Here is a 25,423-nt window from a genome sequence, read left to right on the forward strand (position 1 = left end):
AATCCTGGCTTGGGGAACACAGCCCTAACTAGGTTGAGGACATGACTATTACAGGTAATCCTCAACTTATAACTACCACTGAGCCCAAAATTTCTGTTACTAAGTGAGACTATTGAGCCTTGCCCCATTTTACGACTTTTGCTATACTTGTTAAGTGACTCACTGCAGTTACTTAGTAACAGTTCTTAAGTGAATCTGGCTTCCCCATTGACTGCCTGCCAAGAGGGTCACAAAAGGTGAGTATGTGACCCTAGGAAACTGCAACTGGCGTAAATATGAGTCTGGCCAAGTGTCTGAATTTTGATCTGGGGACCGAGGGGACGCTGGAACAGACATAAGTGTGAAAAACATTCATAAGACACTTCAGTGCCATTGCTTGTATTTAGCATTACCAATTTGCGTGTGTGGGTTTTTGCTTTGCCCTGGTGGATCCCAAGTTTAAGGCTGTTTTAATAAATGCAGCAAACCATTTTGGAATTTATGGCAAATTTTGAAGTTGCCATATTCTTACCAGGAAGTTGTTTCTTGCTCCTTTCCTGCAAGAAAACATGCAACATAAAGGATGGTCTTCAGGTTTTAAATAGGATCTTGTGCATGTAAACAATGCTCCCTATATTTTTATTCTCCAATCAGCTTAAGATAGTGTAGTGTTTTTTTGCACCCATGCAGGAGGGAGGAAGTATCTATGACTCTTTGGCCTGCCTTTTGAAGTCTCATTCTGGGATTAAGAAAACACCCACACTAAAAAGAATTACAATACAGACGGCAAAGTCATTTTTCAGCAAATACCTTTTTATTTTGGTCTCACAGTATTTCAACACAGATTTTACATTTCTAAGTACACGTTTAAGTGAGCTGGCTCAGCAGAAAAACTGGGAGCTGTGTCCCACTATACAATTTAGCCGTTTAAAACCATTCTTTTTAAAGCTCTCGACAGATGGCACCACCTCGCCTGGCACCAGCCACGAATGTTGGCTTGGATGTCCATGAAGTCACCATTAACTGGGGGAGGCCATTTTTATTCCTGTAGGTACTTAGTGTCACCACTAGATGGCCCTCTAGGCCTAGAAAAAACGCCACCCATGGAAGTTTGCCCTGACAGTAAACGGAAGGGGAAATTACTGCCAGTCCAAAAAGCAAAAGGCGGATGGCGGAGGAAGACGTCAGCTGACTCGAAAGCACAAGCAAGCAATGCCTTCTCTTCCACAGGCTTTTGGACCTGTGTCCTTTGAATGAGCCTCGCCGGGAAAACCACCTCTGAAAGCTGGGTAATTTCACAAAGCTGGGAGTATTTATTGTAAAATCCATGCAGCTCATGCACACTGGCTGCAGTTGGGGGGTTGGGATCAAGTTCGTGGGAGACAAAAGGCAGAAGTAACTTCTGTCTGATATTTAACCATCGTTGATGCAATGCTTGTAACTGACTTCTTGAAAAAGTATTACAAGTCACTGTACTTTATTCCCATTTTTCCCCCTTTCAGGGAACAACATGTCCTCTGCCTGTTTTATCTGCATAATTTACCTTGTGGGCTAAGCTAACTTCTGGTTCTGAAACGTGGCCTTTTGTTTCCTGCCCTCTTTCTAAGAAGGAAGCTAGGGAGTAGTTTTGCATGGTTTTTAAATAATTAGTACAGCATACATTTCTGGCTTTTATACTTTGACTACTAATTACAAAATCAGCCATGAGCATGCTAGTTTTTTTACTCCACGGGTGGGTGGAGTTCTACTATATGTGTAATATACAAGTTGTCCACTCGGTAGTAAATACGGAAAAGGGAACAAACCACATCTGTAAAATGAGAAACATACTTCCTCTTTCTCTAAGCCTAGCATGAGTTAGCACTGCGACTAATAGCAAAACTGCCCTCTTTTAACTAGGTTTTACATTCTCCCTTTAATTTAGCATCCTCAAAAGCATGACATTGGATGGAGTCAATTTACAGAAACAGTAAGTACAATAAACCTTATTTTTGTATAAATTGGTTCATATGGTGCTGCACAGTTTCATAGCTCTATCTTCCAGGTTTCATGTTACAGTATTATCTGTTTCCTCTATTGCATACTGACATTTGTTCAAAATTTGTAATCCAATGAAGCATACCCAAAAATGACAGAGATGGCAGTACCCTTGCGCTGTAGCTTTAAAGCATTTAGAGAGCTGCTGCCTGAACATGTTGACTCTTTTTTATCTAGCTAGTGGGAAAACATTGAAATAAGCACGAGACTAATTGCTTATTTAACACTTGCTAGCAATTCACTCAAAAGACCAGATAAAAAGTTCCTTGTTTAAGCTGATAAAAAAGATTTCAACTAAAGATACATTCAAATATTAAGCAAGCTTAGGAAAATTTGCAAACATTACAAATGTATGACACTTTAACCAGGTCACTTAGACCTAACAGCAGCATTTGTACAACATTCCAAGCTTGCTTAGTGATTAACCATGGTTAAGCAACAAAGAACAAGGTTTTGCTCATTCAGATCATTTATTTTATCAGCATGTTACGTGAATCAAGAAAACGTGTTCATTCAATAATCAAGTGTCTACAGCAAATCTAGCCTTTAGTGCAGCAGTAGGCAACCTTGGCTCTTTTATGACTCGTGGACTTCAACTTCTATGCTGGCTCAGGAATTCTGGGAGTTGAAGTCCACGAGTCATAAAAGAGCCAAGGTTGCCTACCCCTGCTTTAGTGGCTATCATGTAGGAGACTTGTCATTTTCAATGGCCAAGGCCAATGTCCTTGAATATCCTACTAATAGCCAGTAATCCTACTGACAGCCCATTCACACTATTTGATAGAGATTTGCATTGCTAGCAGCTGCATTTTGAATACTTGAAAATAACCATTTTATCAGAGAAGTCAGTAGGGTGGGTTGAACTTCAGTTTGCTCCATGAACTGATTGAGTTTATTTTGGCCTAGCAAAGATTTCTAAGTTTACACATCGCATCAACCCATGTGTGATTTAGAACTTCGCACAATGGGAAGCCAACTGATTTCCCATAAAACTCAAACCTAATTTCTACTAACAGTGATACATTAGAACACAGTCCTGAAATCACATATGCATAAAATACACTGCACCATGTCATTTTCAATACTATTCAGAGCATATGTCATCCAGCTACTCCAAGGCATAAAGAGCAATAAGAGATTATTGTTGTCCGTCACAAAGTTGGAGCAGAATCTCACGCTCCCAGCATTTAAGCAACTTGAATTATGCTACTTCAAACATCTCTTAGTGGTGTAAGACAACACATAACCGAAGTTGGCCTTTTGAGGAAGAACATAAGTCTGCTTCGGGATTTGATGTTTTGCAGTCTTACACGCACGTATTTATGCAAAATGTCCTAATATTTTTCCCTTAAAGGGGCAGCATTAATCACCAAGGCAATTATTCAAAGGTAACATGATCCAAATGGCACTTGCTGTTCTCAGATTACCGTTGCCATTAATATACCAACTGGAAGGACTCTGGAGGATGGACATACAATTTTATTTTGTCTTTAACAATTTGCCAGAAGTATACAATTAAAGAATTGGCTGACTCTTATTGGGATAATGTCATGTCTGCGTGCTTATGCTTACCAAATTTAGCAGCATTACCAAAGCTAAAACTAATGCAGCCCTTTTGCCAAGCTCCAACAATGCCATATTCCTTGCCCAAATCCAAATTCTCAGTAGGGTATCCATACAAAAGGTTCCTGGGTTAGAATACCAAGAGTTGCCTAGTCCGGCATGGGGCTCTTGAAAGCAAGTTCCAAAAAGGTGAAATACAGGCCAGTGCAACCTAGCAACTGCTCCTTAATGGGATGCGATGACAAGATCTGCACCTCAGCCCTGATTGGTTGAGCGAGCCACAGCAGCAGACCAGATGACATATAATATTTAATCAAGACCAGACAGATCAAATTATGGCATAGCACAATATGTGAACAAGACTGGGTTCAAATCACACATTAGCCTTGGGTTGCTATGGCCTGCTGAATAGACAACTGGCTGCTTATACAAAATGATAAGACACTGAGTTGCACACCACCCAGCAGTGACTTTGTAAACACTGTAAGAGCGAAACTGAACCAATCACATGATGAGTGTGGAGACTCTGCTTTGTTCTTTATGGCCAAGAGCAGCTTAACCTTACTCCAATGGAGTATCCTCCTTTTACGTTAAGCTCCTACTATACCCCTCCATTTCTCTTCCCTACCATACACGTTCGCTTCACACTAGGAATCCTGTTTCTTTTGCTTAATCTCTTTCTGCCCACTTGAATTTCCCCTTATAACTGCCTAAACAGCCCCTTTCTTCCTCTGCTGGAGAAAGGTTTAAAGTTTAAAGGGGGGAGGAAGGGAAATCATTCAATTAAACCTTGCTCGGGACAAAGAACCCTTCAGATCGTGTCAACATTTCATAAAACTGCTCCTCTGCACTCAGTCTTCTGGCTCACAAAAATAGGTGGAGTCTTCTTGGCTGTCTAAATATACAACGAAACAGGAAGCGGGCCAAGAGGCTTGCTTGTAAGAACTTGCTATATCACTCAGCTTATTCCCAATGTTTGAGTGAAGCTGGTTCAGATTTCCATGCTGGCCTCAATTCAGACTTCCTCATCTTTCACAGACATTGAACCACTTGGTCTAGAAAGATATAGAACTTCTACCTCTAATTTAACTTGAAAATCTTTAGAAACGCTGGGAAGGGTATTTCTGCACATCAAGCACTCTCCAAGGACAGTTGAAAGGGACTGAAGTGAAATACCCTTGAAACTGACGAACAGTGAAACATATAAAAATATCAATGCTTATTGGCTAAACCGACGAAGCAGGCAAGCCATTTCTCCACAAATTCATTGGAAATCACCCTCTCAGGACAATTTAACAAACTTGACAGGCAACACAGTCTTCACTACTAGCAAAAATGTACTGAGCAAATTCCAAAAGTCTGTTTTGACCAACCAAGAGACTCTGTCTTAGAGCCTTCGACGCAGCCACCCTGTTGAAATTTTAAAATAAACAGTCTAGCATCCAGAAATCCCAAATTAGGACACAGCAACGTAGTACTTAATCCAGGCACTTTCGGTCGAGGAGGAGGGCCAGGCGTTCCAAGTCAGCATCACAACTATTCAGACAAGCTGCAAAATTTTTAGCTTATCATACGCCAGCCTTGAAATCACGGGATTAAGTTCTGCGTAGAATTCTCGATGTATTCCAGCCCCGCTTCACACCTATCTACAGCACGGAAATAAAACTACAGTATGCAACTGTATAGAACCATGGTGAAAGAAATATACATGGATTGTTTGGAAAATTCTAACCTTCCATACTCTAGCCCAGTTGTAAAAGACTGGAAGCTAAAGAGTAACCATTGCACAGCGACCTACATTAGGCTCAGTGCAATGGGGAGGGGAGGAAAAACCCAAGGAAGATGCAGAAAGATCAAGCTTGTAGTGGGGCTGCTGCTTGCGCCTGGCTCCGACTCATCTGAAAGGAATTTGAGAAGCCATCAGTCGCCACTTCTCTGCCAGCAACGTAAGCCATCTTGGGGCAGACGCCTGTCCTAGCCATCATCTGGCGACTGGGCTCACTGTTCTCACTCCAAGCAAGTGGGTCACCTACTGAGGGAGAAGATGCACACCTTGAACACAACCACACACACTCTCTCTCTCAGCAGGATTGCTCACAGGGGGGAAAAAACAATGCGCCAGGATGCCTCCTCCTCCTCCAGCCTGGTGGCAGAAATCAAAAGCCCATTCTCCCAGCCCCGCTTAAAAGGCTGCCAAGTGTACAGTGTCAGACTAAGCAGGTTGACGACTCTGAAGCAGTTGGCGTAATTCACCAGGATTATGTCCGGTTTGTATGCTTTCGACTTAAGCAATTGCTTTACCTTCGCTCTCTTCCCACAAAGGCCTGAAGGATGACGTGGCTTAATGTTTAACAGGCAGGCAGAGTCCGTTCCTCGGAGCTGTTGCTTAAAAAACTGGTTTAACCGCTTGAGCAAATCCCCGGGTAGAGGTGGTAAAATGGCATCCGAGAGGCAACACCCAGGGCCTCCCTCTGAATATTTTATCAGCAGCCACCAGCAGCAGCAGGAGGGATGTGGAAGAGAAACGCTTCAACCCTCCCCCTCCCGAGAGATTTGATAGGGAAGAGAAAGGTCAGATGGATTTACGCTTGCCGATCCAGATCCGTGCTGCTCTGAGGCCAGCCAAACCAGAGCTGGTGGCTCCTCACTGCTGCATCGGTTAACAACAACAACCACCCAAAGATCCTGGCCGAGCCTCCGGGAAAGGCTCCGTGGAAGAGTCTGGCGTGCAGTCAAGGCCCGAGGCGTCGCCCTGCTCTTTCAAAAATGCCCCCATTTGGGAACAGCCGAGCACAGTGAAGCAACCTGGTGATCCACTGCTAGAGAGAGAGAGAGAGAGAGCCATCTTGGCTGGAGGGAAGAGAAGGAACTGGCTCTCCTATCCTTACTCTGGATCTCGGCCCTGCCAAGCAAAGGAAGCGAGTGGCTTCAGCCAGGCTATGCCTGGCACAGGCTTCCCGCTGCCAAGTGGGCAGATGCCAGCAGGAAGAAGCCAGCTCTGGTCTGACAAGAGGGGACGGCTGCCTTTGCTGCTGCTGCTCCTCCTCCTCCTCCTGCTGCTGCTGCTCCTCCAACATGGCTGAGCTCACCCTTCCTAGGGGTCAGGGCTGGGGGAGGAGAGGCTGAGCAACTCCGCCAACACACAGCTTGAAGCTTCCAGGGCAGGAGCTCAGGGCGAGTCCTCCCCACCCCTCGCCCAGCCGCCTGCGGAAGCAGAGGAAGGCAGGCAGGCAGGCAGGGCCGCCATGACTGAGCAACCCTCTCCCTCGGCTGCAAGCAAGGGGGGGGGAGAGGCTGCCTGCCCAACCGTGCCATGGAGAGCTGCTGCTGCTGCTGGAGAGACGGAGAAGGGCACAGCCTGCTGCGGAAAGAGTCCGGCTATTCTCGCCTCTCCCCCACAGGCCAAACGGCCACCATCTTTCCCCCTTCCCCACCCTGCAAGTGGGCGAGGGGAAGGCGAGGCATCTCTGCTTCCTCCCTGCTCTGTCCGAGGGGAGAGGCAGGGCCCGATCAGGGGGGGGGCTGTCCGGGCACCCGAAAAAGCCTCTCGGAGTAGCTCCTGCAAGGCAGAAAAGGAGAGAAAGCAGACAAAGAAGCCCACTGGGAGGCAGCCAGCCTCGCCCACCGTCCCCGGCACGGCTCCAGCCTGCCCGTCTCTGAACAGAGAACCGGCCAAACTCCATTTTGCTTCCCTTCCTCGCATCCTGCGCTGGGGGGGGGGAAGAAAGAGAGGCAGCTGAGCAACACCAAGCCGCTTCCATTACTGCGGATCACCGGATCTCTTGCTTGGAAGAGGAAAAGCATCCAGCAAAATCACAGGCACAAATGAAAACAAAAAAAACCACCTTTCTGCAGGAAGCCAACCCGTCAGCTTGTCTTCGCTTGCAATAAGGAGAAAAGCTGCCCCCCCTGCCCCATTTTTCAAGGGCAGCCGCTTGGCAGCTCCTCTGAACGCCGCCTGGATCCGCAGAGCAGCCCCTCCAGCTCTCCAGCGCGGCGCTTTGTTTGGGCAAGATGGAAGATTCTGGTGGCCGACCTCCCTCCCGCCCCCCCCCCGCCGGCTCCAAGCCCCAGTCCGTTCGCGACAGTTGCCCTCTCCCCGAACTGAAAATCGCTCCGACCTCCGTCCTGGAGGAAGAAGCCCTTTTGTCGCAGAGAGAGCGCGAGGCCTGCTGCTCTCTCCTTCCACTGCCAGGGCGAAAGCTTTACTTACCCGCACACCATTCCTGGCGCAGATCTGGAGGTGAAGTGGGGGGGCGGTTGGGGCATAGAAAAGGGCGGAAAAAAGCCCATTATTGCTTAATATTGGTTACGCACTCCCCGATCTGCCGCAAATTTGCAAATCAAATCTCCGATCCTCTCTACGGCTAAAAACAACAGAACCAAACCCAAATAATTAGGGGGGGAAAGAAGGGGGGGTTTAAGACATCTTACGGATTTTGACTCCGGCCAACTTGGGCTGCCTTTAAGCTGGTACATTTCGCGATTTACGCCGCAGCTCGAGACAACGGCGTGGTCTTTCCTGCCCCCTCCCCATCCCATCTTTAAAAAAAAATAACATGATCAAATCCTGCCCGATCTGTCCGTGTTAGTGTTTGCTACGCCTGGCTAAGTTACTGTAGGTCAACATCTCAAGCATCTCTAAAGCCTTCAGAAGCAATTGGTTTAGATAACAAGACAAATATAGATATATCATGACATGCAGATGAAGCCTGAAAGAAATAAACCAGGAGAACTGCCGTTAACGTTAACATGAAAACTACACTTATTAAGAAGGACAGAACGGATTGGGTACTTACAACGTAAAAGGACAAAAAAGAAAAGAATCCTGCCTGTTTTGCAAGAATCTCACGGTGCCTACCGCTATAAGCTTTACCACGTTACCTTGTTAGCACGGAAGGATTTAAACTTTTTAAAAGATGGCCGGGTTACTTTTTTTTTTAAAGTGTTTCGGACTTATCTCGAAATGTACACTTCAGACGAGAGAAGCCAGCGCTTTCCAAAAAAACAAAAACAAAAAAAGATCAAAAGACGCGTGTGATTGACTTTGTTTGGTCATGCAAAACTGGGACTTGCTGGCGTTAAGGGCGTGCCATGACCTAGTTAGACACGAGAGCAGCACGAGCTCCGAGTCGAGACGGGGGAGAAAAAAAAATCCAGCTTTTTATCACGTCTTCCTCCTTCCTCGGGGTCCTCTAAAGGCGGCCAAGCATTGCAGGCGAGCGGGGAAGCGCTCCTGCCCCGGCCCGCCCGCCCGCCCGCCCGCCCGCCCGCCCGCGAACAAAGGCAAACCCGGCCGGCCAGTTTCACTCCCTTTGCAGACAAACATGGCCCAGCGCGCACGCGCACTCCCCCGCTCCACTCCGGCCGCCTCTCCTCGGCCGTCTGCGCGGCTGGCTTCGCGCGCCGCCTCTAATAACTGCAGCCCGATGCGAGCGGCGCCCCGATTGGCCGAGCCCGCCCGGGCCCCTCCGACCGGCCAATTGCCTCGCCGCGGCTCCCCGTCGCCCAGCCGAAAGCCCCCGCCGAGCCCCAGCCGGCCCGAGCCCGACCGAGCCGCCCTGGGAAGGCAGGGCAGCGGAGGGAAGGGGCGAAGGCGGCCTGCCCCGCCGGCCTGGCTCGGGCCGCGGCGGAATGGAAGCGCCCTCCCGATTGGCTGCCGCGCGCCTTTCCTCCGCTCCGTCCCCTCCCGCCTCGAACGGTGAAATTGACACATTGTAACAAAACGTCGCCCCTTCTTCCTCCCCCCCCCTCCTCCTCCTCCTCCTCCCCCGCCCGCCGGGGAAGGGAAGGGGCCTCTGAGCGCCGCGGAGCCCTGCCAAGCTTTGGGGGGGCTCCCCCAGTCTCCCACGCAGCCCCCCCGCCCCCCCCGCCGTCCCCGGTGGGTCTGCAGCGGCGGGCCCGCTTCCCCTGCTGGAGGTAAAGGCGGGCGGCGGGTTCCACGCGGGGCGGGCGGGCGGGGGGGGGGAGCCGGGGCGGGGCGCGCGGGGGCGGCGGGGGGGGCGGCGCGGCGCAGCTGCCGTGAACGTGCCTTCGGCGGAGGGCGGTTAGCCATTCGCCCAGCGCCCTGGCGGAGAATTGTGGGATGCCTGAGCCGCCGCCGGAGGAAGGAGGAGGAGGAGGAGGCGGGCGGGCAGCGCGCACACACAATATGTGCTGGCTCGCCAAGCGGAGGAAAAGCGCCCAGGCGGCAGGAGGCGCCCCGGCCCCGCGGAAGGGAGCCCGCGGCCCCCTCTGAAGGAGGAGGAGGAGGAGGAGCGGCGGCGGCCGAGGCCGAGGCGGCGGCGGCGGCGGCGGCCTCTCCCGGCCCGCGGACGGACGATCGGCCCGGCGGACAATGTCTTTCAAAGAGAGCAAGGCGGCGGCGGCGGAGCGAGCCAAGCCGAGCGAAGAGCCGGTCCGCAAACTGAGTTCAAGTGAGCGCCGCTGCCCCTGCCCTCCCGCCCGCCCCCGGTGGCTCCGATGGGGCGGCAGCAGCGCCGCTTCTGCCCGGCCGGCCGGGGCTGCGAGGCGGAGGGGCCCCCGGCTCCTTCCCTCCTCTTCCTTCGGCCCTCCTTCCTCTCCGTTCCCCCCCCTTTCTAACTCCGGGGCTCATCCTTCCTCTCCCCCCCCCCCCAGGTTGGATCAACGGCATGGAGAGCGGCCCGGCGGGTCCCTCGGCCGAGAAGAAAAATCACCACTGGAAAAGTTACAAGTTGATTATTGACCCGGCGCTGAAGAAAGGCCAGCACAAACTCTACCGCTACGATGGGCAGCACTTCAGCATTCCTGTAAGGGGGATCCCCTGGGGGACAAGGGAGAAAAAAAAGCAGAATGCTACCCATGCATGCGATGCCTCCCCCCCTTTTCTTCCAACCCCCCCCCATCTGCTTGGAAACCTCAATGATCCTCTTTCTAGGGAAGAGGAAAGAGCTCTCTCAGTGTCCTGGGGGAGAGAAAGCTTGCTAGGAAACAACCTGCAAAGCCTGAAGTTACACCCCCTGACCTACTGTAGCCTGTCAGAGGAAAAAAGAAAGAAAACTGCAGCTTGCTTTTGCTGGCTAGGGGATCCCCGGATTGCTTATCCCCAGTGGCGTCTAAAATCCCCCCCCCTAAAGAAAATCAGCCGGTCCTTCAGCTTCCTTGCTTTGCAATTCTTCTGCAGGGTAAAGTTTTTTGCTCTGCTGGCGAGGATTGGATCGCTACCTGCTGGCTCTTCTGGAGAGGAGTGCTGTTTTTCTATTTTTTATTTTTATTTTTTTGCAGAATCCCAGTCTGGCCCCCGTGGAGTGCGTGGAGGATCCCAGGATAGGACGCATCTGGACCAAAACGAAAGAACTGGAACTCTCCGTCCCAAAATTTAAGGTAGAGGTGCCCGGCGGGGCTGTTGCTCCTGTTGGCCGAAGTCGTGTAAACTACTCTTTGGGCTTTCTTGTTTGTTGAGCATTTAGCGTAGCAGTGCCATAGTCAGAGACAGCCAGGTGAAGAAGTTGAGGGCTGTTTGTCAAAAGTTGGCTGGACTGAGGCGGCCGGGCTGCTTTTCAGATTGTCAGTTGTTGTGTAAACAAGGCATGGCCAAGGAGGTAGCCACGCGGGAGTTTTCATTGAGAGGATGAGAGGACGGGGAAAAAAAGCTCTCCCATTCAAGAGAATTGTTTTAAACTTTCATTTTCCCCACCAAACCGTTTTGACTGACTCCCGTCACCTTTTTTTTCCCCTTCCTCTTCTTTCCCCTTCCTCCCCATCCTCGTGTTATGGGCCCTGCCTCCTCCTCCTCCCCCCTTGAAATAACCCCCCCCAGATTGATGAGTTTTATGTGGGGCCCGTGCCCCCCAAGCAAGTCACTTTTGCCAAGCTGAACGACAACATCCGTGAAAACTTCCTGACTGACATGTGCAAAAAATACGGCGAGGTGGAAGAAGTGGAGATTTTGTACAACCCCAAGAACAGGAAGCACCTGGGCATTGCCAAAGTCATCTTTGCCACCGTCAAAGGCGCCCGCGAAGCCGTTCAGCACCTGCACAACACCTCCGTCATGGGGAATATCATCCACGTGCAGCTGGATACAAAAGGTGGGATCCCCTCGGATGCAATCCTCTCCTCCATCTTGCTCTGTTTTCTTCCCTTACCTTTTGCTCCAATCCTGGAAGGGGGGGGGTTCATTTGCAGACCTCAGGGGAGGGCTGTTAATTAATTAAAAGGGGGAGACTTAAATGGCTCCTCTTTCTCTCTCTCTCTCTCCTCTCTCTCTCTCTCTCACACACACACCCGTGTCTCCTTGCTTTTCTGGGCTTTTGGTTGTCACGTGGAGTTGAATGTGTTGTTGGTTGCTAAGAGACAGGCCTGTAATTTAGCAAATGCTGCCATCCGCTCACTTTCACTCCTTCAGTCCCTCACTTTTGCTGACCCACTGCTTGCTACACTGCCCCCTCCCCACCCTTTCCTTGCACCTCTGGGCCGAAAGTATGCTTTGCCCTTAAAGGATGGTAGGGGTGGAAGAATTCCCTTTGGAGAAGTGTCTGAGAAAATAATCTGGAAGGTTTATCCCCTCCAAGGGAGATTACAGCAGAGCCCTTCCTTTTATCTTGTCGCTTTACTGTGGAAATCAATATATTCTTAAAGGGGACTGCAAAAATCTGTCTTGCTTTGTCTCTTAAAGAGACAGTATGCCCTTATTTCCTCGGAGTTGAGAGTCTGGAGTGCTGGCCCTGCTAGGCATAAGCAAAGCAACTAAGGATGAATGGAATGGTTTATATAATTCCTAAATGGAATTATTATTATTATTTCTTGCTGCTTTTTCCTCCTCTTCTTTGTGTCCTGCAGCAAGGAAACATACTTCAGTCATTCTGACCCATTTGTTACTTTAATATATAACATGTAACTTGTTTCCTTGAGAACTAAAAGAATCCATTTAAAAAGGGGGAAATGTTACATTTTGGAGTAAAAGGCCTATGTAAACAAAAGTGGGTTTTTTGTGAATTGAAATACTTTATTTTTAAAAGTGTTTGTGCTGAAGTTTGAAACTGCGTGTTGTTTTCAGTGCTAAATGCTGGAACACAGCTTTGATCCAGTTTGCTGAATTTCATACGAAACAGAACATTTTTTTTCGCCCATGTTGTGACATGAGGATTCAGACCTGCATATTAGAAAGAAAGAGAAAAAGATCAATGAAGAGGAAATATAGGTCAGATAGATGGCTTTGCTATTGAGTGTACTTTCAACATTATTTTGAGGCACCATTGCATTAATTCTGACTAGAGGCATATAATCAATAAACAATACCACCATCTGTGATTTCAGCTTTGCCCTGAGTGCTTTGTGATACATCAGTTGAGCTTTAATATTTTCAGTCCAACCCAACTCTAACTTTATTAGTTTAATTCCAGTGAGTTAAACAGAATTTACTTAGGAGTGATTGTAGCCTGAAGTCTTTCTGGCTTTAAATGAAAACAACAGTGTGAAATCTTCATAATTCTTAGTTAATTGCTTGAAACTTTAAGCTGTTATTGTATGAAAACTCACATTAGTATTTTGCACATGTTTTGACTGCTTACTGCTAATAAAAAAAGTTTTAGGTTTCTCTACAAATACTAGCCTTTGAAATAATTGTTTTCTTTTTTTGGATTCTGACATATCCAATACTTTTTAGTTAATTGTGTGATGTTCAATATTAAAGAGAGTGCATAATGTTTAAATGTTGGCCTCTGAAGTCTATAACCCCGCAGATCTTAAAGTGTTATCACTTTAACTGTGAGTCATTTAAGGTGAAATTTATATCTTAGGGTATAGTAAGAGTGTTGCTGTTGCTAATACTGAGATAATAAGGCCTGTCTAGTGATACTTTGATATTTTCTGTAATTGAGATAGTAACCTGCCCAGTGAAATCGCACGATCTTGTCACATAATTGAGTGTGATGATGTGGGGTAGAGGCAAAGAGTTACTGGTGGACCAAGAAGACTTCAGTTCAATGGGCCTCTCCTGCAGAATTCCAATCAGATTAACCAAAAACAGACAGGCAAAGTACATGCAGCTTCATACAGCTGCATTGGGATTGCAAGAACAGAACTTGGGAACAGAGCGAGGCTTATACAGTTGCCCCTTTGGAGAAGCTCAGAAGCAAGACATAGAAGCAGATCAGAAGCTTCTGATTATTCCCTAATTCTCTGGTCTTCTCATGAATCTTCTCCCCCTGTTGTTCTCCTGCTAGGTCTGAATATAGGGGTAGACTGCAGCCATTAAATTAGGATAACTTCTCCATGAATAGAGGAACCGTTGTGTGCCACGATTTGCTGACTGTCAGTCACTATTTTTACCATTTAGACATCTGGAAGGGGGACAGTCCCCTCCCTCTTGATTTTCGCACAAACGGGTCACTAATGCAGAAGCCCAAAGTCCAGATCCATTGCTTTCTCCATTTAAGGCAAAAGCGAGGGTTCTAGGTCATTCTAGACATTGCCCATCAGTTTTTGTTAACGGTGATTTTCTTACCTCTCCAGGTGAGAAGCGCATGCATTTTTATGAGCTCCTTGTGAATGGGCTCTACACTCCGCAGACTTTGCCAGTGGAGAACGAACAAGATGCATCACCCACCCTCAGTGAGACCCTGCAGGTATGTTTGGAACTTGGTCCATGTTAAGTGATGTTCCAGGCTTGGCACCTGGGCTAAGAAGAGCTTTGTTGACAGCCAGCTATGATATGGATATACTGGTCTGTCTGCCTGACTCAAGAAGGACATGACTGAGATTTATGTCAGACTAGTTCTGGTCTTCCCTTCGGCAGTCAAACTTTGGAATAGACACCAATCGTGACTGGGGAATTCTGGACATTGAAGTCCACATATCTTAAAGGGGCCACCTTCGACATTGATTTTAGAGTATATATATAACATTCCCAAACAGAATTCATTGTATTTCGTTTATTCCATTTCTATATCCCAGTCCGGTTGACTCTCAAAATATCCAGAGTAGCCTTGTACATTTCATGTGAACTTACCGTTTATGTGGCTGACTTGTCAAAGCCATCTTGTAAGTTGCCGAGTTTGTTCTGAGCTCCCGTCGCGCTCAACGGATAGTAGTCAGAAGACCTTCTAACAGCGTAATGTGTTCCTGATGTCCATTTCTTTACTTGTGGTTTCGATATATGGCCAGGTTGACCACGATAAAATTGGATTTTGGCTTGTTTATCTTAGAAATCTGCTTTTGAGTGATTGAAGCAGGGACCTTTTGATTTCACCATGTACCCAGGTCGAAACAAAAGATTCACCCTAGTTAGGAGGAAGAGGAGCTACGTTTCCACTGGAAATAGGTTTGTGAGAGCGGCTTAAGAAGTCACCTAGTCCGAATCTGAAATCTGGGCAGGGGAGAGAGAACTGAACTGAAGTAGTGTTAATCTTTGAAGTTTGACCCTATACATTTGGACAAGGGGTATGAAGAAAGCCAGTTGTACAGAACACCAGCACAAGTTGCTAAGGAAAGAAAAATAGGTGTGTTTCCTGGAGGTGTCACTTGCTTTTTCTTACTTAGTCGGAATTTCTTATCCCCTTGGCTACTAGCCCTTTGTAAATCGTTTCGATTAAACCGGTGTTTAATTTAAGCATAAAGAGCTTCCATCCATTGTGAGGGTTCAGTTTTGCCTAGCAAGAATGTAAAGGAATATTTTAAAACGCTCCTTGTTCAGGATGTGTTTCCTGGGAGGCTGCCCCCCTCCTTGGCGGAAGCACCAGTTGCCGAGAATTTTAGATGCCTCTTTTCAGGTCTTGGTTTCCTTTTCTTCAGCCTTTAATCTCCAGTTGCTTAAATGGCATAATTTTACTCCATCAGGCAAAAGGTTTATGCAAAAAGGCAGCAGCTGCTTTGAGACAGTGGCCTTTATCACTTTCCTGCTGCCTTTTGGAAGTTTGAATTTTTTGAAAAAGGCTGTACTCTGAACTCTTGTTGAGCAATTTCTACACATGGTTTTCAAGCCTCATCTCTTGTTGGGATACACAATCATTGACTTTGGCAGTTTCTGCGGATGTTTTTTTAAAAAAAAAAATACAACAGTGTTTCTTCTTACAGGCATTATTTAGAATTGTAGAGGAAACATTGTGGGTTTTTTTTAAAAAAACACCTTACAGTTGTCCAATTCTGTTCCCTTTCCCTTAGCCTCCTGTTTGTAGAGTGTAATTTATCCAGAATTAAGAGTGACAGTTCATGTTCCTGATGCTCAGCTTGGAATCCTGTCTGATCGAGCATCTCCAGCTGGGTTGCCTTACAAAGCAAAGGAATTTCCGAGCGATCTTTCTCACCAGTCTTCATACCAATTTTTCTGTTGTACAGCCAAATTCAGGGGCATTTAATGGTGGGAAATAATATTAAGGCCCTTTTCCTGGACTCCACAGATACTCAGACCCTGTTTCTTTATAGGGTTTGGTTTTATTGATCGTGAGCTGGTGGTTTACCTATTTATTTCAATATATATCTCAGTGTTTTAGTTTCAAGGCTGGTTCTTCCTGCCACTGTATGAGAAATACATAGGCTATATATATAGTAGTTTGATTGTGTGTGTGTGTGTGTGTAGAGGTAGTCCTTGACTTACAGTTGTTTAATGACAGTTCCGAGTTACAATAGCCTTGGAAAAACTTAACAAATGACCAAAACTCGCACTTAAAACTCTTGCACTATCCCCGTTACCACAATTTAGGCACTTGACAACTGGTGCACATTTACCACCATTTGTAGCATCCTGCAGTTCAGCAATCATGATTTGGGACCCCCCCCTTTTTTCCTGCCAATTTCCGGTAAAAAAAACCTCCCACTGAGGAAGCTGTATTCACTTAATGACCATGTGCTTCGCTTTAACGGCCACCATAAAAATCGTAAAATCACCTCCAACTCAAACTTACAACAGAAATTCCAGGCCTGCTTGTGGTCCTAAATCCAATATGTGTGTGTGTGTGCGTGTGCACACATACACTCCGTTACATATATTTCGTGCAAAGCTTAGCATCGGTCTGTTTTTGAAAGTTTCCATTTTATTTTGCTCTGAACTTCAGATTCACGAAACCGCTGAAGATGTCAAAGTAAATTTTAATTGACAGCAATCATTGGCTGCTCTTTCTAGTTCTTAACAATCCATATCTGGAAAGATGCCATTTGCCCTGCTGTGTCTTCTCCGTATTTTATTATTGGAAGCCCTAGCTTTTTTTTTTTAAAGTGTGTTTAATTCTGCATGGTATTTTTTTTTAAAGACAGATAAATAGATTAGATGAAAGAGTGGCTTCAGCGTCAGGAACGTTTTGTGCTGGGGCTGCGTTTCCTTCTCAGCATCTAAGACAAATTTTGTGCGTGTCGGGTGACACGCTCAGGAAGACTTAGCATTTGTCCATTCAACCAGGGTTGGCAGCTAAGCCAGACCCACAGCTCAACCCCCACGCAAAGGTGGGGTGAAGGAGGGGAGTTACACTATGAGGACCCGTATTTTGCACTCACTGGCAAGGGAATTCTGGGAGTTGAAGTCCACAAGTCTTAAAGTTGCCAATGTTGGACACCCCTGTTCTAGACTGTCTCGCCTGTTATTTGCTGATCCTCCTTTCCCCCTTTTTTTTGCAGTTGGCCGACACACTGAAACGGCTGAAGGACAGCGGTCTGTCTTCGGCAGGATCCTCCACCACCCCAAATAGCAGCACCCCGTTTTCTCACGACACGGCCTTTTCTAGTTGTCGACAGGACACCCCCAACTCCTACGGCCAGTTCACCCCCCAGTCCCAAGGGACGCCTCTGACCCCACGCCTGGGGACTCCCTTTTCCCAAGACTCTGCCTACTCTAGCCGACAGACCACGCCGGCCTACCATTTCGGACAGGACTCCGGCTACAAACCCCGCAGGCACGAAACGAAGTTCACGGATGCTTATAACCGGCGTCTGGGCCATCACTACGTGCACAACTCAGCCGGGACTTTCCGAGGCTCCGAGCATCAGTTTGGCGCCTTCAAGTCCCACCAGCCGGAAACGGTGCAATATTCCCACACGTCGCCGGGGAGTCACTCAGGTGCTTCGACGTACAAATCTGCCTTCTCGCCCTACCAAGCCCCACCCCCCTACCCGCAGCCCGAAGAGCCCCCGTTTTCTCAAACGTCCCGGGAGGTTGAATACCGGCGGCCTCCACCCCCACCTCCCGCCGAGGCGACGGTCGAAAGTAGCCCAGCTCCTCCCGCTGAGTTTGTCCCTGCCAAGGAGAAACCCGAGGAGCCCCCTCCTCTTCCTCCTCCACCCCCCCCAGAGCCCGACAGTCTTAACGAGCCCTCCGGTGGGGCGTCCTTCAGCCAGACTCCTGAAAGGAGCGAGACGCCCGGCACCCCGACGGTGGAATCGGAAACTCAGCCTAACAGTTTGGACTCGAGGATCGAAATGCTTTTGAAAGAGCAGAGAACAAAACTCTATTTTCTGAACGAGCACGACTCGGACAATGAGATCCGAATGGAAGGTAGCCCCATTTCCTCGTCCTCTTCTCAGCTCTCCCCGCTCCCAAACTCGCAGCCCAGCTATCAAGCACAAACCCCTTCCTCGCGCCCTTCCAGCACCGGCTTGGAAGACATCAGCCCAACCCCCTTGCCCGATTCGGATGACGACGAGCCCATTCTCGGGACGGCTTCCGCCTGCCAGAATGCGCGAGGAGCAGCCGAGGCGAGCGTCACACCCGTGGAGCAGCTGAACAGGACCTCCAAGTCGGAGCCCCTGGAGGCGAAAGACATGCAGCCCCTCAACAGCAGCCCCGTGCCAGAAACAATGGAAGAGGTAAGGGAGAAGAGAGGCAGGTAGTAAGTCACCCGGCTTACTTACTCCACAACGGAGCCCAGAATATCCGTTGCTAAGTGAGACGTGGGTTAAGTGAATTTCGCCCCACTCTACGACCTTCCTTGCCACAGTCGTTAACTGGATCAGTTGTTAAATGAGTCAGACGGTTGTTAAGTGAATCTGCCTTCCCCATTGACTTTGCTTGTCAGAAGGTTGCAAAAGGGAATCGCGTGACCCCCGGGGACACTGCGACGGTCATAAATTCTGGTTGCCAAGCGTCTGAATTTTGATCAGGAGACCCCGGGGATGCTGCCACGATCGTAGGTGTGAAAAATGGTCATAAGTCACTTTTTTTCAGTGCGTTGCTTCAGACATTCAACCTTGTCTGAGAAATCCATTGGAATCTGCACCCAAGGGGTATACAAGGTAGCCCTTGACTTACGACTATTCGTTTAATGGCCAATCAAAGTTACAATGACACTGAAAAAGGGTATTTATGACCAGTCCTCATATTTGCAGTAGAAGACCGGGTCCGAATTTGGTCGTAAATCGAGGATTACTGGTGTAGTAATAAACACGGATTACGTACACTTTATAACACATGAGATGTTCAATGTGAGAAATTGGGATCTCTTATTCTGCTTGAATATCATATCCTTTTGGAAATGTTTTAGACTACACCGGAGATTTGAGTGTGGGGGAGAGGGGGGAAGAATCACTCTGTTTATGCACGAAGACACTGATTTGCTAATATTGGAAATTTTAAAAAAAAATCCCAGCCAACGCTGTGCAAGCTGTGTGATGGAAATTCCCCTCTATGTCAGCTGGTTGGGGTTTAGCAGAAAGACGCTTCTGTTTTCCGTCGTGCGATAAGACTTCCCGCGGGAAGCCCTACTCATCCCGGGAGCGTTTTTGTCACCTGGAAAGCAAATTTATTTCCAGGAGCAATTGATCCCTTGGACGGCAAATGCTTTTGTTTTCCCTTGCGTGGCTTTTTAAAAAGCGAGTTTACCTATTTTTATGAGCGGTTGTATTGCACTGCATTGGGATACACTGGGTGTTCTTTCCCACCAAAATGTGATAGACGATAATAGCTAAATACCTGGCCGTCACCGAAAGAAGAAGGGTTTAATTTACTTGAGATATTTACAAATCTTTAGTCGGGTTCCGTCTGTCCGCTGCTCTCCAAGCTTGCTTCATTTTAGTTTCTGAACGTTCTGTTATCAGACTAGCTAACATCATCATCAGGACTTCCTTGTCAAGAAAATCCTGCTGCTGATGTTTACCTAGTCTGCTCACGAAACGTTCAGAAACTGAATTGAAACAAGCGTGGAGAGCAAAGCACTGCCAACCTCTAGAACTTGAGTGACAAGTATTTTCGGTCTGTCTGTACTTATCCCTCAGCCCCCTTGGAACGCGATGGGATGTATTCCTGCTCCTTGGATATAGAGAAGGATCAAGAAATCCTTGATGGTGCCAGGCCTTCCTGGCACGGGTTTTTCTTCGTATTCTCCCCCGTAATCCTCAGGCCCTCTCACGTCCATTTGCCTAGCGAGCTTGGCCCCATTTTACAACTTTGCTTCCCAGAGTTGTTAAGTGAAACCCGTAACAAGGCTGTTCAGTTAAGCTGGCTTCCTCGTGGACTGGGCTTGTTGGAAGGTCGCAAAAGATAACCTGGCAGTGACACTTCAACCGTCATAAGTAGGAGTCAGCCTCTGAATTTTGATCATGGGGATGCTGCAATGGTTGTAAGTGTGAAAAATGATCACAAGTCCTTCTTTCAGGGCCCTTGTAATTTCGAACGGTCGCTAAAAAAGCTCTTGTTAAGTCGAGGACTACCTTTATATACATAATTCTCGCCCTGGCTACCGAATTAAATTCCGTGGCTCTTCTCTTTTTTCCCTTTCGCTTCCTTCTCCTCTTTCTCCGGTCTCTCCTCCCTTCTTCTCCAGCTAAAAGCTTCTGCTGATTTATTGGCCTCAGCTAATATAACTATAAAGACATTGAAGATTACAAAGATAGTTGCGATTGTAGACAACAGTACCTCCTTCGTGCTGGTGTCTCTGATTTAGCTTTCAGGCTTTCCGTGTTGGTGTATTTTAAACCAGGTGATGTTGTAGCTTTTGAGAAAGCCCTGGTGTTCACGTTAGATCTTTTCTTGGGTTTCCGTCTTCTCAAGTGTTCTCATTTCTCTCTCTCCCCCCCCCCCCGCCCGCCGCAAGTCCTCCTAGTGGGAGGCAGGCCCTCATTACAAAGCAACACCTGAGCCTGTCCGATGGTGTGGCACAAACACACGCCGCTGTGGCATTTCTCTACAACCCAGGTAGTCTGGGGAGCGAGTTGCAATTCTCTGGAGAAGATCTCACTTCATTCTTTGGGTCTCCAAAGATCAGCTTAAATTTCCCTCCTGCGAGAATTGAATAAAGCCGTGTCAACGAAGGCCCGTGTTGTTCAATTTTCTCTCCTCCCGGCAAGGAGCCCGTTTTGTCGCTTAAGAAGCATCTGGATGGATTTGCGGCTGTTGCTGTACTTCTTGGGGACTAGTCTCAGAGCCTGGCAGGTGACAGGTGTCACACAATGGGGTTTTCCTTCCTAGCACACGCCGGGGACAAAGGGCAGACGCTGGGCTAGGATGTTTGCTGAGAAGCAACATGGAACCGATCCAAAGTGCCCGTTCTTGGCCATCCCTTTGCCTGATGTTTCTCACATTTACATTTAAAATATATATATATAGCAAAGGCGCTCCTATTTCTTGGCGAAGGCAGCACAGGCTGAAGTTCCTGAACTTAACAAAGGGTATCTTCAAACGAACAGACCTTTTGAAGTTACGTTTTTCTTTTCCAATTTTTTGATTGTCTTGATTTTTCAAGCTGACGTCCCCTTGATTGTGCTTCACACTGGAGCAACGGCTTGAGACGGCAGAACTTTGTAAAAGCAGGGTTGGGTTTTGGACTAGTTGGTGGCTTCCCATTCTGTTTTCTGTGCTCCTATCTTCTAAAAATATTTCATTATAATTACACTTTAGTGCAGCTTTCCCAGCGAGCAGCCATGCCACCTCCCAAGGTCTCCAAATAGCACAGCCGATGATCAGGCTGGGCACACAGCTTTAGCACACAGCTTTAGCGTAAAGACGGGAAAATATGTCAGTCTTATTCCCCTTTGGAGATCTATTTTGTCTTCTCCTCTGGAGACCTCCCCACAAGGTCAGTACCAGAAGAGATTCTTCGGAGGTCTCTACTTTATCGTCTCCTTTGGAGACCTTCCTACAAGGTTGACGCCACAGGAGACTCTTGCACCAGTAGGAAGACCTCTGTTGACTGCAAACCCCTCGTCTGCCGGGATCTCCAGGCTGCTGCTGCAGAACATAAATTTCACTCTTTGCAAACAGCGCCCTCCGGTGGTCACAGTTGGATCAAAGTTGTCTTGATTAAACCCAGATTGGAGGAGTGGGGAGGAGAGACCCACATCTTGTGGCAAAACACTTTTTTTCTATTTACTCTGTCCTGTCAGGTTACGTTCAGCAACGCGGCCAGTTTGAGTACCTTTCAGAGCAAAACCCGGTCGAGGTGTATCTTTGGTGGAGTCATTTATCTATCTATTGAGGTTGATCTGAAGAGCGCTTTGGGGGTGGATGAGCTTTGGAGGTCCTCTGTTGGCTGAAGTCCAGGCTTCTTTTTGCTTCGCTGACTGTTCTCTGATCTGGCCTAAGGCGGACCTCTCTCCTCCCTTTCTCCCCCCCCCCCCCCTAGTGTCATCAGTCTTCAGGAGAAGACATGGAGATCTCGGACGACGAGATGAGTGAATCGCCCAGCGCGGAATGTGCCAAGAACATTGTGGTGAACACCTCCATTGGCAGCACCGGTGTGATGACCTCCTCCATCCCGATGCCCCCGCCCGGCTTTCCTCCACTGCCTCCCCCGCCCCCTCCCCAGCCGGTCTTCCCGATGCCTCCTCCTCTTCCTCCCCCGCCTCCGCCCACCCACCCAGCCGTCCCCCCTCCGCCCCTTCCAACCCCTCCAGGGGTCCCTCCCCCTCATATCTTGCCCCCTCTGCCTCCCTTCCATCCTGGGATGTTTCCTCTGATGCAGATGGATATGATCAGCGTCCTGGGCAACCAATGGGGCGGCCTGTCCATGTCTTTCCAAATGCAAACCCAGATGCTCAGCCGCCTGATGCAAGGGCAAAACACCTACCAGCATCCCCCCTTCATGAGCAACCGGATGCAGTTTGTGAACCTCCCTCCCTACCGGCATTTCTCCATGGGGGCAGCTATGAACCGGGGGCAACAGTGGCCCCCCTTGCCCAGGTTTGACCCCTCCGTCCCCCCACCGGGTTATGAGCCCAAGAAGGAAGATCCGCACAAGGCCACAGTGGACGGCGTCCTTTTGGTGATCGTGAAGGAGCTCAAAGCAATAATGAAAAGGGATTTGAACAAGAAGATGGTGGAAGTGGTGGCATTCCGGGCATTTGACGATTGGTGGGACAAGAAAGAACGTCTCGCTAAGGTAGGAAGTTGGTGAAATTAATTAGCCTTGATTTTCTAGAGCAGGGGTCTCGAAACTTGGCCATTTGAAGACTTGTGGACTTCAACTCCCAGAATTCCTCATGCTAGCTAAGGAATTCTGGGAGTTAAAGTCCACAGTTCTTAAAGTTGCCAAGTTTGTGGAGACCTGAGTTCTAGACCAGTGTTTCTCAACCTGTGACTTTAAGACAGGTGGACTTCGACTCCAAGAATGGCTGACTCGGGAATTCTGGGAGTTGAAGTCCATACATCTTAAAATTGGTTGAGTTTGAAAAACACCAGTCTAGGTCATCTATCTTCTCGTCTCCAGTGGCATGATTCAATATGTTATGTATCTGAATACCCATAAAACATCGGCCTGCTTTCAGACATGAATACAATCTTGAATTGATGATATGATAGCGTTGAGTTCAGATAGCTTTCTGCTGCAGGTGACCATTACTAAAATTCCAGATTCTGGCAATGTACAGCTTTAAACTGGAGTCTGGGTAATAAAACTCATCCTGTTTGCAGCCGTGAGTGCAAGATCAGACCAAGCGAAGATCCAGCAGTTAATCTGGGAATAATTGCAGGAAACAAGGTTGAGGTCCAGATTGTGTGGGGCTGGGTTTAGCTTCCCAGGGTTTATTCATGGTGAATTTCTCCTGTGAGATTTAATCAGGAAAGCTCTGGTCATCTTCGTGGAGACAGACCAGCCGACTGCACCTGTTCAGAGAAATACAAGGCTGCAGAAAAGGAATAGAATAGAAAAGGCTCCTTTGGCCCCAAAGTGAGATCTTGCCTGTCTTTCCCAGGCATCGTTGACCCCGGTAAAATCTGGGGACCATAAAGATGAGGAGAAGCCAAAACCTAAGGACCGCATCACTTCCTGTCTTCTGGAGAACTGGAATAAAGGAGAAGGGCTGGGATACGAAGGGATCGGCTTGGGAATTGGGCTACGAGGGGCCATCCGGCTACCGTCTTTTAAGGTAAGAGCATTCAACCACGGGAAGTGGGTCTTTGCTTTGATGTCCAGTGCAGAGTTTAGGCCCTGAACTTTGACCTTATGCTAGATTGTAGGAGGACCTGTTCAAGGAACGTTGGATTGCTTAGCTCTTATTGACAGCTAGCAGGTGAATTGGAACCAACAGTGGTCTCTAGAGAGAGCGCCACAGGTTCAGAAGAGCAGTTATTTGGGAGCACCTTATATGTAGATTTCATCTCCTTGGATTGGACAACTCTTGGTCAATGATTAGGAGTCCCATAGAACAGCATGATCAGGGCTTAAGGTGTTGGTCATAGCCCCGCTTAACGGTCGTAACTTCAGGTGGTCTATAAGCGAATGTTTTGTAGGTTGAGAACTACCTATGTAGGAAATCTCTTCTGTAGCCAGGCTCTTTTTGAACTTTTGTGAGTCTTAAGGCCAGACAACTAGCAAATGGCCCCTTCCCAAAAGAGATTTCGTTCTCTTGCTTTCTTCAGGTGAAGAGAAAAGAGCCACCTGAAGCTGCCTCAGCTGGAGACCAGAAGCGAATTCGGCCATCCACCTCCGTAGATGATGAAGACGAAGGTTGGTAGGCTTTGCTCCCTCCTCTTGCAGATTAGAGCCGGGCTTAACCCCAGTAGGATTACATTTGGCATGGCTAGCTTGAACCCCACCGCTCTCTAAGCTTGACCAAATAATGTGTGCAGAGAGCATCTCGATAATATCTTGAAAGCGTGCCCAGGAAGGCCAAGTGGGAACATTAAGCACGTATCGTGGTTAAAGTGCTGGCCTAGAAACCAGTTCAAGTCTCGCCTTAAGTGTGGAAAGACTGGCTGGGTGACTTTGGGCCAGTCCGTTTCTCTCAGCCCAGCCCACCTCAAGGGGGGGTTGTAGTGGGGAAAGGAGGAGGAGGAAAGAGTATTGTGTGCATCCGCCTCCTTATTTCCAAACAGCAATAAAGGCTGAACGACAAATATAAATAAATGAATAAGTCTCCCCAGAGACCATATGCAGGGCTGAGCATTTTCACATAATCTAAGTCAAACCAAACCAACTGCATTTTTGACTTAATAAATTGCGTGAACCAGCACACGGTGTCCCCTACAACAACTGGCAATGTTGCCGGCCCCATGTCCTGCGCTGCGGGCGTGATAACGCTACTTCTCTAAGCTTGTATTTGGATCCAGGAGCTTAACCTTGTCCAATCAGCTTATCTGTGTCTCTTTTTTTTGGTTTTACTATTATTATTATTATTTTTTGCAGAAGTTGTGTCTGACTCTCTCCCCTCCCCTCAACACACCTGTTTTATACTTAGAATCTGAACGAGATCGAGACCTGCCCGATGCAGCCTTGGAGCTCTCCAGGAAAGATCCGGAAGCTGTGGGCCTCCGAAGAAGACCGGCCAGGCCACTGGAGCTGGACAGTGAAGGAGAGGAGGAAGACTCGGGCAAGGAAGAGGAGGAGGAATCCTCTTCGGAAAAGGAGGCAGAGCAGGAGGAAGAGGAAGGGGGGATGAAATCCGTGTCCGACAAGGTATGTACCCTGAGCTCTCTTCACTTCCACAATGACATAAGTGATGAGGAATCAAAAGATCCTCAGAACCC

The 25,423-nt window shown here is 48.1% G+C and overlaps 1 protein-coding gene and 1 long non-coding RNA gene across 4 annotated transcripts in view; one reads left to right on the forward strand and one right to left on the reverse strand.

Annotated features, from left to right (window-relative positions):
* Nucleotides 1-568: 568 nt before the first annotated feature.
* Nucleotides 569-25,423, forward strand: part of SETD1B (SET domain containing 1B, histone lysine methyltransferase) — a 36,178-nt gene continuing 11,323 nt past the window's right edge. For 2 of the 3 annotated variants that reach the window (XM_081338897.1, XM_081338895.1), the window contains exons 1-10: nt 9,859-9,995; nt 10,198-10,349; nt 10,825-10,923; nt 11,360-11,630; nt 14,056-14,168; nt 17,149-18,333; nt 22,083-22,838; nt 23,650-23,823; nt 24,317-24,404; nt 25,135-25,352. In XM_081338897.1, the coding sequence (XP_081195023.1) occupies nt 9,917-9,995; nt 10,198-10,349; nt 10,825-10,923; nt 11,360-11,630; nt 14,056-14,168; nt 17,149-18,333; nt 22,083-22,838; nt 23,650-23,823; nt 24,317-24,404; nt 25,135-25,352 (3,135 nt within the window). In that variant the 5' untranslated portion in view covers nt 9,859-9,916. Of the gene's footprint in view, nt 1,269-1,903; nt 1,949-9,858; nt 9,996-10,197; nt 10,350-10,824; nt 10,924-11,359; nt 11,631-14,055; nt 14,169-17,148; nt 18,334-22,082; nt 22,839-23,649; nt 23,824-24,316; nt 24,405-25,134; nt 25,353-25,423 lie in introns of those variants that run through there. The other variant, XM_081338896.1, reaches the window with a different exon arrangement.
* On the reverse strand, nt 775-7,413 carry LOC308674453. Its single transcript, XR_014027875.1, has 2 exons — nt 5,881-7,413; nt 775-5,611 (listed from the first exon to the last, which is right to left on the reverse strand). It is a non-coding gene; the product is annotated as an uncharacterized lncRNA (long non-coding RNA).

The sequence above is a fragment of the Vipera berus genome (genome assembly GCF_964194415.1).
Source record: "Vipera berus genome assembly, chromosome: 14".
NCBI classification, from domain to species: Eukaryota; Metazoa; Chordata; class Lepidosauria; order Squamata; family Viperidae; genus Vipera; species Vipera berus.